The 13,464-nt window shown below is 36.9% G+C and overlaps 1 protein-coding gene across 5 annotated transcripts in view; it reads right to left on the bottom strand.

The window, feature by feature from the left end:
* Nucleotides 1-13,464, bottom strand: part of LOC145692890 (RING finger and transmembrane domain-containing protein 2-like) — a 59,375-nt gene that overhangs the window by 14,902 nt on the left and 31,009 nt on the right. For all 5 annotated transcript variants that reach the window (XM_081768438.1, XM_081768440.1, XM_081768439.1 and 2 more), the window contains exons 3-4: nucleotides 10,448-10,625; nucleotides 4,747-4,900 (exon numbers count right to left, since the gene is read on the bottom strand). In XM_081768438.1, coding sequence (XP_081624564.1) covers nucleotides 4,747-4,900; nucleotides 10,448-10,625 — 332 coding nt within the window. The remainder of the gene's footprint in view (nucleotides 1-4,746; nucleotides 4,901-10,447; nucleotides 10,626-13,464) is intronic.

The following is a 13,464-nucleotide window of genomic DNA, read 5'->3' on the forward strand; positions in this document are numbered from 1 at the left end:
TTATTTTCCTGGTATGATTTCAGCAACCAATACTATTGTCTTTGACAGCCAGATAGTAAATGTAGAAGACCTTAGGCTTTACAAGTATTATACACAGGGGTGTAGCCAGCAGGTTTCTGTAGGGGGGGGCAGCTAGAATGTACAAAGCCAAAAAAAAGTGTGTTGCTGCTAGCGTTTTTGAGGCCTGAAAGAAAGGAAAATTTTGGTTTCCTTCTGGAAGACTAGAAACACCTCTTTATCTTCTTCTTCTTCTTATTATTATTATTATTATTATTATTATTATCCATAAATTATATTCAATATAGTTTTTATTATGCTTAATCATGAACTACTGCCCGGGACCAAACGCTATACTTTTGTGCATAACTATAAAGGTAACCAAGAAATTTCTGTCCCTTTTCGTGAAGGTCTGTGTTCAATTGGACCTCACACTGTGAGTTGAATGCAAGTGGAGGTAAGGCGAACGTCAGTTGTTGGTGTGGGTATATCCAACATACTACCTGGTTGTGGCAATTCAGACACACCGTGAACTTGCGTAGTGACAGAGGGAACATGGGACATCCACAGAGCGTCATAAGAGCATGTATGCTGAACGAGTTCAAATGGAGGTCAAACGCCGCTGACCGGGTCATAAGATATGCCAGGCCTTTGGTGAGGGTGTCGTGACGACGCGGACAGTGCAGCGGTGGTTTAACAAGTTTAAGGACGGTGACGAAACACCCGAAAACACCACGTGCCAGAAGACCAACACATGTACAAAGAGGAACTGAGACTACAATTCAGTATGTAGTGAAACCATTCGGCAGCACATCCATCAACTTGTGAAGCACTACAAGTTGGGTCGATGGGTCTCTCATATTTTGACTACGGGCCAGAAGGCAACGCGGCAGTCGCCTGTGTTTATTTACTGTTTCGGAGCCATTTCTGGACAGGGAGTTGACATGTGATAAAAAGTGTGTCCTATACGAAGCTCCACGGCGCCGTCATCATTGGTTAGCATCCCATGAACCGATTTCAAAACAGCAGAAACCAGCACTGTACCAGAAGAAGGTCCTTCTGTGTGTTTGGTGCATCGTGCATCGGGAACTGCTACCAGCTGGTCAGAGTACCAGTTCAACTGTGTACTGTCAGCAGTTGAGCTGTGCTCAACAAAAACTCAAAACTCTAGAGCCATCACTTCTGAATTGCAAATGGGTCCTCGTTTACGGCTAGGATGACTCAGGACACTATTTTCCGCCTTAGATGGGAAACAATATTGCAACCACTATATTCCCCGGGTATTGCACCGTCCGATTATCACCTGTTCCATTCTTTGGAGAATCGCCTTAGAGGACGCCAGTTCAAATCCCTAGTAAAAGTCCAAAATGCATCTCATATTTTCTTCGTTTCACGGCCCACCAAGTTCTACCGCGATGGATTGCATGGCCTTCCAGAACGTTTTCAGAAGGTCGTCGATGCTGATGGGGACTATTTTTGATCTTCCAGGTTAGGTAACATATCGATGTTCGAAGGTGGTGGGTCAAAAAGCAACAAGACTTTTCTTGGTTACCTTTATATTTAAATTTAAGACCTTGTATACAGAACCTATCTACACAAAATGGATTTTCTTTGAAATTTCACTTAATTTCTTTATGGTTTCCTGACAAAAAAATTTATATTATTCGTGACTAAAACAAAACAGAATTATTTTATTATACTGAGTAGAAAGAAAAGAGAGCGAATGAAATCCAAATTGAATAAATGCATTGTTTCTCACCAAATTTTCCATCCTCTATGTCTTTTAAAACACTTGTTAAAGCATATAAAATATACTGTACTTACAAATCAGTTTAGTACCTTTGTTTTATGGCTGTATTTGTAGTACCTTGTTAAAACGTTTGTCTTCAAACTGTCAAATATAAATCGCAGTAAATTGTGTAATTTGCTGTCACAAAAAAGTATCCTATTTTTCGATCGGTATAAGGAAGAGATACTATATATACTATTTTTCGATCGGTATGGAAAAACAATATTTCTCCATACTATTTTACCATAAATTATTAATTGTCAATAAACTTTGTTACTTTTAAATGAATGAAGCGAGATAATTTTACTATGATGTTTTAAAAGTTGGTCATTTGGGGGGGGGGGGGCAGGAAACCGTTTGGGGGGGCCGGGCCCCGATGGGCCCCCCCTTGGCTACACCCCTGATTATACATATTCTTTAATTTAATCCTTTCTTTTTCATAGGATACATTGAAGTCTACATTCTTGAACTGTTTTGATCACTGCTCACACTAACTCATAACTAGGGCCTGGAAGTTGAGGAAAAACCCTCCTTTTTACGAGTGCCCGAAGACGAGGCTTAACATAATGTTGATTTTGGGTCATTGTAGGCCACAAAATGGTGGATTTCATTTGTCCTTTTTCTTCCCCCTTTTTTGGCGTTTCTTCTTTTTTTTTGTTTTGTTTATTGGTCTTTTTTTTAGGCTTTTCATAGAACTTTTTTTTTTCCACTTCAACTTTCGACAATAAATTTACTGGCCATTAAGTTGAATAACCACCACATTTAGTAAAGAAACTTCAAAAGATGACATTCTTCAACAACTGGACTGATAAGACCAGATCTGTAACAATCACAAGTCAGATAACGAGGCGTAACAATGTCCTCCAGCAAGGGGGATGAGGGTGGGGAAGTTTTCTTTTACTTTATACTTCAGTTTGTGGAAGGACAGACTGTTAACCTACCAGAAGCTTGTATTTCTTGAGCATTATATTCATTAAATACGTAATTCTAATTAAATTGGGTCTTATTTTTACGTCCTTTTCTCCAGTATTTAGGTCCTTTTTTATAATTTTTTTAATGTCTTCTTATAGGTTCTTTATGGGCAATTTTTAGGTCTTCAACTTCCGAGCCCTACTCAACTTGGTAGTACGAAGGACTTCCGAAAGTAAGTTTCATCATTTGCCTTAAACGAGAAGATGGTACACCAGGCCATAAGAAACCACACCCACTGTAGGTTCAACGACGGAAGGAGCGTAACCGGTATGCCCGAGGTTATTCGAGTACAAATCACGATGGCAGACAGACGTGTGCTGACAACGTGGTCGCCATTGGAAGTGCGTGCTGTTATCCGGTATGGATCGGCACATCGGCACTAGTGTGTCCGTTATCCATTAACGCCTACAGACCGTGTATGATGAAGAGATCAAGTCTCGTCAAATGGTTGGTTGCTGGTGTTGCATGTTCGGTGAAAGAAGGCTGTGTAGAGGATAAGATCGAAGTGGGCGTCCCTGAATATCCAGGAATGAAAACAACACTGACAGAGTGCAAGACATGGTGTTAGCGCACAGGCGAATAACGGTGTCAGAGGTGGCGTCCACACTGTGTATTGGTCACGCTCAGGCCCATCGCATACTCCATGATGTGTTGGGTTATTGAAAAGTGTCTGCAAGATGGGTGCCGAGAAATCTGACCCCAGATCATCACAAAGAGTGCGAGAATGGGAATCAGCCTCGATCACTTGATGCGGTAAACGCGAGAGAAAAATGAGTTCTGTTCGGAATCATTACAGGCGATGGAGACATGGATGCACCACTTTACCCCAAAAACTAAGGCGCCTCAATGACGTGGAAGCATCCCAGTTCACCAGTGGGGAAAAAAATTAATGTCAACCTCCGCAGGAAAGGTTATGGTCACAATGTTCTGGAACGCGAAAGGTGTGATTCTCCTTGATTTCCTCCATGAAGGGATCATTAATGCGGTACACTACTGCGACACCCTCACCAAACTCAGGTCCACCATTCGACAAAAGAGACTCTTGAGTGAAGGTGTTGTGCTCTTGGACGACAACGCAAAATCACACACAGCAAGGTTCATACAAGATCAGATTCGTCGCTTCGGATGAAAGAGACTGGATCACCCTGCCCAGAGCTCCGATCTTGCCCCATAGCACTTTCATCTGTTCCCTGCCTTGAAAGCCGCTCTCGGGACGTCATTTCCAAACCAATGCTGACGTGATGCTGTGCGACAATTCCTTGCACCGCACGACATTGAGTTTTACCAGAGTGGATTCTTCAAACTGATTGCACGCTACGACAAATTTCTCAATGTCGGTAGAGACTATGTCGAAAAATAGTGCAAGGTGCATAGTTCATGATGCCATGGTGTATTTATGTTGGAAATAAAGTTTCCGTATGAGAAAAAGATCAAACTTACTTTCAGAACGTTCTTGATTCCAATATAAAAACAAAGACACTACTGTGAAAAAAAAAATTAGTTAAATCTGAAGAAAGAAGAAGAAAAAAGAAATCTATGAAACCGAAGCTTTCCATTTTATTGTTGAAGAAAACAGAGTTGGCTGCCGAAATCATTTACGAATATAATCATTCGATCACGATTTCTAGGGCATATAAAAGGTGAGAGTTACTTAATCTTAATGAAAATATTATTAATCTTTTATCTACGAACTTTACATTCAATTTCTAAATACACTTTACGCAACTTATGAATAAATAATAATAATAATTTAAAAAAATCGATCCACGAACTCTGAAGTTAATCCTAAAACTACTATTATGAACAAGGTATGACTTTTGCAGCAGCAAATATACAAATACTACTAATACCGCTAACAAAAATACAAAAACTAATCAACATTTATACACTGCAGCTACACAAAAAATACGAAATATATCTTACAGGCTACTATTCAAAAAATTAGTTTTGCTTTTTTTTTTTTTTTTTAAAAAAAAAAAGTAACTCACTCTTTTCTGAAAAGACATAATTCTACCAGGCAAGGCAGCTACTAAAATTTTTAGCATGATGGTGATAAGCTTTAGTATAAAATCTGTTATGCCAACAATCCACAGAAGATTCCAAACAGTTAACGGTTGCGTATACGGAGGAATGAATATTAGACTGAAAAAAGAAAAAAATATTTACAATTACAGCAACACATACTTCGCAGTGTGATTGAAGAAGTTCCACTTCTTACGTCATACACTTCGTAGAGATCGTGACACCAAAGAACACACATTCTTAGCAGTGCTGAATCTGCCCCATTATTATTAGTACGAATACAGTAATTTATAAGAGGAATTATTTTTCTTTCTTCCTTTGAAATGAGTTGGAATTTTCCTCTTCAAATCTATTTAAACGACTCTCACTTCGGGAAAAATAAATTTTGTGATAAATAATTTTAATAACTGATCGAAGTTAAGTAATACTGAATTTATGTACAGGGTGTTCTATAAAAATGGTGCACACCGACAATACAGCGCCATTTCTCAGGTTAAAATAAAGCGAAAATGCTACATAATGATATACCATCCGAGGCCTCCTCCAGCTGCAACGACGATCAAAACTTTCACTATGTGGCAACGTCGTAGATTAACCTGGAAACCATTAGCATTGCTCTAAGAATCTATCAAGCAGCATTGATTGTTACTCTAATAAATGGTGCTAGTGTCAAGGTCTATCGACTTCAACTGCCATCTGGAAAGTATTGATGTAACCATTTTATACATTGGTAGGTCTACTCTATGGTTCTTTATCTGCGACGCTGCCGCATAGTGCAATTTGTGTCTCAAGTCGATGTGTCGAAAACCATACATACATACATACATTACATACATACATACAATCAATCACTCTCACTCTCTCTCATATATATATTTATTTATTTATTTATTTATTTATTTAACATCGATAACACTGGTCTACATATGAAAACTTTTTTTTCTGCTGATTGAGATATTTGACTTGTTTTTTAAAAAATCGAGGTCGCTGATTCCAGTGGTGTAGTTAGTTTTTGCCTATCACGTCAGAATTTTACACAATCGGATCATACTTACCCTGACAGAAATTCCTTACTTTTTCCATATATCTTAGTAAGAAACTTACATTAAATATTGTACTATTGGCTTAATATTAATATAGATACGGAACAAATTACGATACGATATATATAAAATTTGATGTTTATGGTTCCAGAATATTACGTATGGAATAGTTTTACGAACCTATTTGTCATTATGAATTTAGACTTGATGGAAAGTTAAGCAAATCCAACTCATTTACCACCTCGAACTGATAAATACACACAACAAAATAACACAACGTGCTTACCTACTTAGGCAAAAATCTTCGTTTCTTTGATTTTCTGGAGTAAGTGGCCTCCGGAACGTCACGCTGCAAGCACCAGCGATAGTCCGCCATCGTGTTTTCGTTCTACCTTCTCTGGTACCGGTTCTCTATGGTTTTGATATCCTGGTGAAATCGTTCACCCTGTTCTTCATTAACGGCACCAAGATTGGAAGGAAAATAGTCTAGATGGCTGTGTAAGAAGTGAAGCTTCACACTCATGTTTACTCCTAACTTCTGAAATGTGGCCAACAAATTGTCAACAAGTTCCTCGTAGTCGTCCGCTTGAAAATTTCCAAGAAGATTTGTAACAACGGCACAAAAAGCATCCCATGCATCTCTTTTTGTGAGGTTGATGGATTGTAAAAACTCTATCTTTTATTAGCAACCTTATCTGGGTGCCGTCAAAAATACTAGCTTTCATTTTCTCCTGTGTCAATGCAGGAAATTTCGAGCAAATGTATTTGAAGCAAGCACCATTCTGATTCAAAGCTTTTACATACTGTTTCATAAATCTCAACTTTATGTGTACTGGAGGGAGTAACACTTCCTTAGAGTCAACAAGCGGTTCGTTCCGGATATTTTTTCTCTCCCACTTCAAAGTCTACTCTGGCAGGCCACAATCTTCGTACCCAGTGTTCATCCTTGCACGGCTGTCCCATAAACAAATAAAGCAAGGATATTTCGTAAAACCTGCTTGTTGGCCCAGTACAATTGAAATTATCTTGAGGTCCCCCCACACAAGCTATCTACCATTCTCATAATTTATCTTCTCAAGGAGCATTTTCAATGTTTGGTAGCTTTCCTTCAAATGTGTGAAGTGGCCAACAGGAATGGATGGGAGACTGGATGGGAATGGATGGCCAACAGGAACAGTAATGGCCAACAGGAGTGCATTATTGCCATTATGCAGCAATACACACTTTAAACTCTTCTTCGAAGAGTCAATAAAGAGCCTCCATTCTTTCGCATCATAATCACATCCCATAGCTTCAATTAGTCTTTCTACATCTGTACAATACACAAGTTCTTAATCTTTTTGAAAATATTGTAATAGATGCTTCTCTCTGTCCCGATATACGATAGTTGTTCCTGGTGCAACATATTTCTTTCTTTCAGTCTTGAACCCAGCAATTCTCCTGATGCTTTTGGTAGAGCAAGGTCGCGAATTAAATCATTTAATTTTGATTGAGTAAAGGGTTTGCATGAATTGCATTCATCAGATACCACAAAATCCTCGTCACTACGTTCTGTATTTGTGTTGACAGAGCAATCGTCATCATCACTGGAAGTTGTAAACGTGCTGCATGTAGGGATAGGAATTTCATTACTCTGAGGAACAGGTCTTCTAGCAGAGTAAAGATTAGGATACTGAATAGTATGCTTAGATTTCCTGTTCATACCAGACACATTTACCATACAGAAATAGCAGTCATTTACATGATTTTGCTGCTCTCGCCACACCATTGGGATTCCAAAACTAAGGCTTGTTCTTCGAACCTTGCTCCAGTGTCTCAGATTTTCTACACAGGTCCTGCATACTTTATGTGGTGCCCATGGTTTATCTTGGTCACCCAATTTAATTACGAAATATGCATGATACACTTTTCGTATAAATTCCGAAATATTTGTTCGTTGTTTCGGGGTTGTGAAAGAACCATAAATATAGCAAAATATATCCGGATCGTTCTTAACCTTTCTACGAATAGACGTCATGTTATTTAAACTCGTTACAGCTGCCAACTTGATCAGAATGTGTGTAGTCTACACTATAGTAGTTGTAATCCTGTAGATATCACTACACCAATACAAGAAATAACCAGATCAGAAAATGTTCGCAAAACTTCCACAAAATTCTAGCACACCTTTCGCAATCTATTAACTCGCCGTGTTTTCCATAAACAAAGAGTACAGCATAATTTGTCACCCTGCATAAAAATTCAGCTGCGAGTGCTGCCTTATTTCAACCCTTTACATACGTAATATCCTCTCCAATTGTAATTAAACATGATTTTGAATTACCTATAATTTATTTAATATATTATTTAATTCTTAGGTAATAACTCGTAAAAATAAAATTAAACGTATCAGTGTATATGCTGCCATCTTGTGACATCTTGTAGAACTACGTTACGATTAATGGTTCTAAAGCATACATGAAATGTTAGATAAAACTTCATTTTGTGAAAATACCTGACGTGATAAAGAAAAACGGATTTCATTTTTGGATTTAGCACACTCGAATTATTAAAGAACAGCTGGTAGCCTCCAATCAGCAAAGTTGATGTAGACCAGTGTAATGCACAAATAAATATGAATAAACACGACTTATAAAACACAAATAAATTTAACACGGGTTCTTAGTTTCTGACTTTTCTTTATTCAAATCATTTAGTGCTTGTAGCTAACACTAGCTTAACAGCTTTTCAAAAATACAAGCATCCTAACTGTCGGTATACTTCGCATTCTATTATTAGGGGCAGAAAGATTTAAAAATAAATATAAATACATAGTAAGAAAAGTTAAGAGGAACAGGAGGGATACTAAAAGATATGAACTACATATCACAATAAAAAAAAACTTACCATTTAGCCTCCCGATAAATAATACTGTTTCCACCAAACTACCACTTTTGTTTTTTTTCAATATGCCGGTCCCAAATCATTATAGTATACCAAACTATAAAAATCCCAAATTATTGTACCTAGGTAAATATTAACTTTTGAAAAAATCTATGTCAACAATTCAAGGCTGGCTTGAGTGAAAAATATGAACTACCTGAATTGAATGAGTTAAGTTAAGGTTGTCTCCAGGATATAGTTCGCTTTATTGAAATAAACACAAAACTTATTTTATTCTATCAGACATACCTATGGAACTTTCTGACAAGTAAATATGAAAGGCATGCGGATTGCATTCCGCAATTTTATATAAAAGGACCACTTACGTTCACTCAACATACAGTTCAAGTCTATACCTCAGCTCTAGACTCGTAGAAGTTACGTAAGTCAAGAAGAGGCGGAGTCTTCGTGATTTTCTCAGTCATTTTTGAGAAAATCGTCCGAAAGTCACTTTTCCTGTGGGCGATTTCAACTAATGAGATAACTTGACATACTGTATATAAGTTTTAATTTTATATTCTCATGCAACATCAAGGTTATGAAAGATCAGAATCTAATATTAACGTGAGATCTGAACCGCGACGACCTGGGCTTGAATTCAGTTCAGTTTGTAAGTGCGTAAACCATCAATCACGTAAGATTAATCCTCATTAATAAAAATGAATAAGCATGAATTGCTGAAGCTTATGCTACATGATAAGGCTATTAATGAAATATTCGTTAAGGCAAGAACCGAATGAGTCGATATTTTTAGGACAAATGACATACATATTACAGAGTTGTTGTTACTAGAACATTAATTTATAGTGTAAACTGGGGAAGGAAGGAAGCGGCCTGAGACCTACATGTTACGTCTCATCCCGGCATTTGCCTGGTGTGAATGAGGAAAACCTCATTCAGGGTGGCTGCCCTGAAAAAGCGTTTTACATTTTTTTCCGACCGAGTGCTCCACCGGGTATCGAACCCGGGATCGCTCGCACCGAAGGTGAAAGTGTTAGCGACTACGCTACTCGGGGCCACGGTACCATTTTCAAGAGAATCGTAATATTTTATTTTCACTCTCTAATAAACTATCATTTTTGGCAGAAAAAAGGAAGAAACAAGGAAAAGAAAAAATAAACTTCGAGAATCTAATATAATCAATGAGTTTAAAATTCGGACCGGATAAGTTGAACCGTATGGTCACTATAAGAGTGCTCATACATCGGCATGAACAGACAGACATCCGACAGTCACTATGTCGTCATTTAAGTGTATAAAACTTTTAAATCAGAAAAAAAAAGGCAAACGGGTATGACCTATAAACTTATATATATATATATTTCAGTTTAACGTTCCATGGTTATGCCTTTTTTAGGATAAGGGAGTCGATGATTAAGGCAAGTGAACGATAAACGAAGAATCTGTGCAATGAGAGAGTGGGAGGAAACGTAAGTACCAAGAGAAAACCCACGGACACAATGTCTCATAAACTAAAGGATTTGGATCATAAATGTAGCTAAAAGGAAATGAAAACAGCTCAAGAAAAGCAACAGACATCAATATTGTCCATTACAAGCTTATGATCTCCCTCGCATCAGAGGTGAGTACTCACTAAGCCACTATGTTCCCTTATATAACAGACAAAAATACATTTTCCCCTCAGTAAATAGCAATTTAACTCATTACTCCAAAATTTAAACTAATAGTTAAAAGAAAATACCTTAGATACAGCTTATCATTATCGAAGATATAATAAATGAAAATAATGCACGCCAACAAGTTGAGAACAAGAACAAGTAGCGACACTAGGTTTCTTTTGCTATGCTTCGAAATTTCCCTTTTTACTATGGAATTTGCGTGGCTGAAAGTTACTAGAAGTCCAGTAAAGATTAAAATTCCTGTAAGAAAAAGAGAACAAATAATTGGAACATTTATATATATATATACACGTAAAGACACACACGTACACAAATAAAACTTGATTTCTCGATACACCTGACAAATGTTTTAGCAATAACCAAGTATTTGAAGCGGGAGTAAATACATATACAAATTTCTGAAAATTATCATTTGGAAAGCTTTATTTTTTTGGAAAAGCATAATATAGTCTAAATGTACGGTATACTACGTTTATTACAAAATAATAATAATAATAATAATAATAATAATAATAATAATAATAATAATAATAATAATAATAATAATAAAATCAACGATATTGGAACAACTGAAGAGTCTGATTACTGGACAGGCGGAGAGCTTGAACATTTTCACAACAAGGATGAGCTCAAAACTGAAGTGCCGGAATAGTTCAAGCAGCAACCTTTTTTTTTATTATTATTATTATTATTATTATTATATTATCGGTGCCAACACAATTATTCTAAGGTTAATTTCAGTATTCACGACACTTCATTGATTAATCTGTAAGACTTTTTTGATCAGTGAGAGCCTGATTTACATTTTGAATAATGAGCATCTTACCGACAAACTCATGTACTTCTAGCGAGTTGCAAAAATGACGCTGTCTGAATAAACAAGATGAGTTTTTCTCCCGAGATTGTACTGATGATTTCTTGTTTACACTTGTGTCTGCTTGCGCTTACCCGTAATCATATTGGGGCATTCCATGTCAGATCAACACAGCTACTTTGGTCACCATTTCAGATTTTGATGAAATTTGGTGTGTTAGTAGGGCTTCATGAGAAACGACCGGAAATGAAATTTTTCGTTCCTGGCTCTTACAGTTCTGGAGTTACAGCATCTCAAAGCTTGACTTTTTGTAAAATATTTGAGTCTGATTAATTATTAAAAAGGTTTGTAACCTGGGTTCTAATTAAGATAGGGACTTCATTCGAGTGTCATTTTAAAACTCATAAACAGACCTTTCGTTTGATATGCCACACTTGACCTTTCCCGTAAAATTGAAAATTTGACCTTGAATAGTAAAAAAGACGTGGTCATCGATTTTCGTGAAACTTTTACAGAATAATGACTTATTATTGGTGATGGCATTTGGAAAGTTTCAGAGTGGAACAACCATGGGATGCTGAGTTATGAACTTTTAAGTAAAAGTCACTTATAGTAATTTTGACCTTTTGCCGTAAATTTAGTGACATTGCTGATTATAAATGTTTGTAACTTTTGCCCTGATTATGACAGAAACTTAATTCCAATGTCATTGTTAAGCTTGTAGATAGACCTATCATTTGATATGTAACACTTGACCCTTTCTATAAAACTGAAAATTTAATCTTAACCTTACACCTTGAATGGCACGAAAAATTACTGAGTTGCTTTTACAGAATAGTGCTTGTTATTGGTGATGACAGAAGAAAAAATGTTAGTATATGTTTTATTTGCTCTAAATTATTAATATTAGTATTAGTATTACTACTAATACTAATAATAATATTAATGATATACTGTTACTATGTTTTTCTTTTTTCCTCAGAGTTTATCATTATCATTTCTGAAATATGGATTCCCAGGTCATCAATGAAGTAAAATGGCAACTACTTCCAGTGTGAAAGGTACTGAACTGTTGTACTAAAAATACTGTTGTAATCCTTTTTCCATTAACGGCCATAATTGCAACAGAGGTCTAAGGTCAGTCACAGAATGGATGATCAAGAAGGTACCAGTACTGCAGAAGACATCTATATATATAAAAGAGAACGTACAAATCCTTTGTCCGCTCATCACGCTAATACGGCTGAACCAATTTCTTTCATTTTTGGGGGGTTATTAGGATTTGGACCCTAGATGGTTTTTATCACATCACTTTAATTTTTAATTACCAGTGTCTTGAGATAATTGACCATTCAAGTGTCCATACGTACAAATCCTTTGTTATTAGTTCATCATAGGTAAAAATAAACGTATTTATATGCAACCCGCATGACCGTGTCACTCGGCGGGTTAACATAAATGACAGGCGCTATAATTTTAACATTTACTGCAATTTGAAAGCGAAAAAGTAAAAATTATCTAAGTAACAAAGTTTATTGCGTTCCGGGGTGACCGCAGCGAAGCGGGGTGAACGCTGCTATCACTCGGCGGGTTAACATAAATGACAGGCGCTATAATGTTAACATTTAATGCAATTTGAAAGCGAAAAAGTAAAAATTATCTAAGTAACAAAGTTTATTGCGTTCCGGGGTGACCGCAGCGAAGCGGGGTGAACGCTGCTAGTATAAAATATGTGACATGTGCAGGAAAGATGTCGCGAAGTTGCCTGATTATGAACATGTGACTGAAACAGATCAATATACAGACAATAATTCTGAGATTAGTACACCAGAGAAAAAAATACACGACGATGAAAATTTGAAGGCTGTGAATGAAAGCTTACTCTCTATTGGCGAGTCTCCAATTTTGAAAACTAAGATCTCACAAAAGAAATATCCGGGACAAAAAGTGAAGAAAATTGGATCTGCCCTGAAGAGGAAAATTTTCGATGTTGAACGTAGTGAAAGTTCCAGTAGTGACAAAGAGGATTCTACTCAAGAAATGCTGCAACAACTTAAAGACAAGTTCGGAAGTTGTGTCAAAAGAAGTGAGAAAATTCAAGTACTAACAGTACTGCCGCGGAGTTGGTCAGTTCGTAAAATTCAGCGAGAATTTGGTGCACCTAATTACATGGTACGTAGTGCAAAAAAAGGTTCAAGAGAAGGGTATATAATGGCAACACCTAACATCGTACCTGGGAAGGCATTACCTACGTCAGTTGTAGAA

This window comes from Thermobia domestica, chromosome 8 (assembly GCF_964235325.1).
Source record: "Thermobia domestica chromosome 8, izTheDome1.hap1.1, whole genome shotgun sequence".
Lineage (NCBI taxonomy): Eukaryota > Metazoa > Arthropoda > Insecta > Zygentoma > Lepismatidae > Thermobia > Thermobia domestica.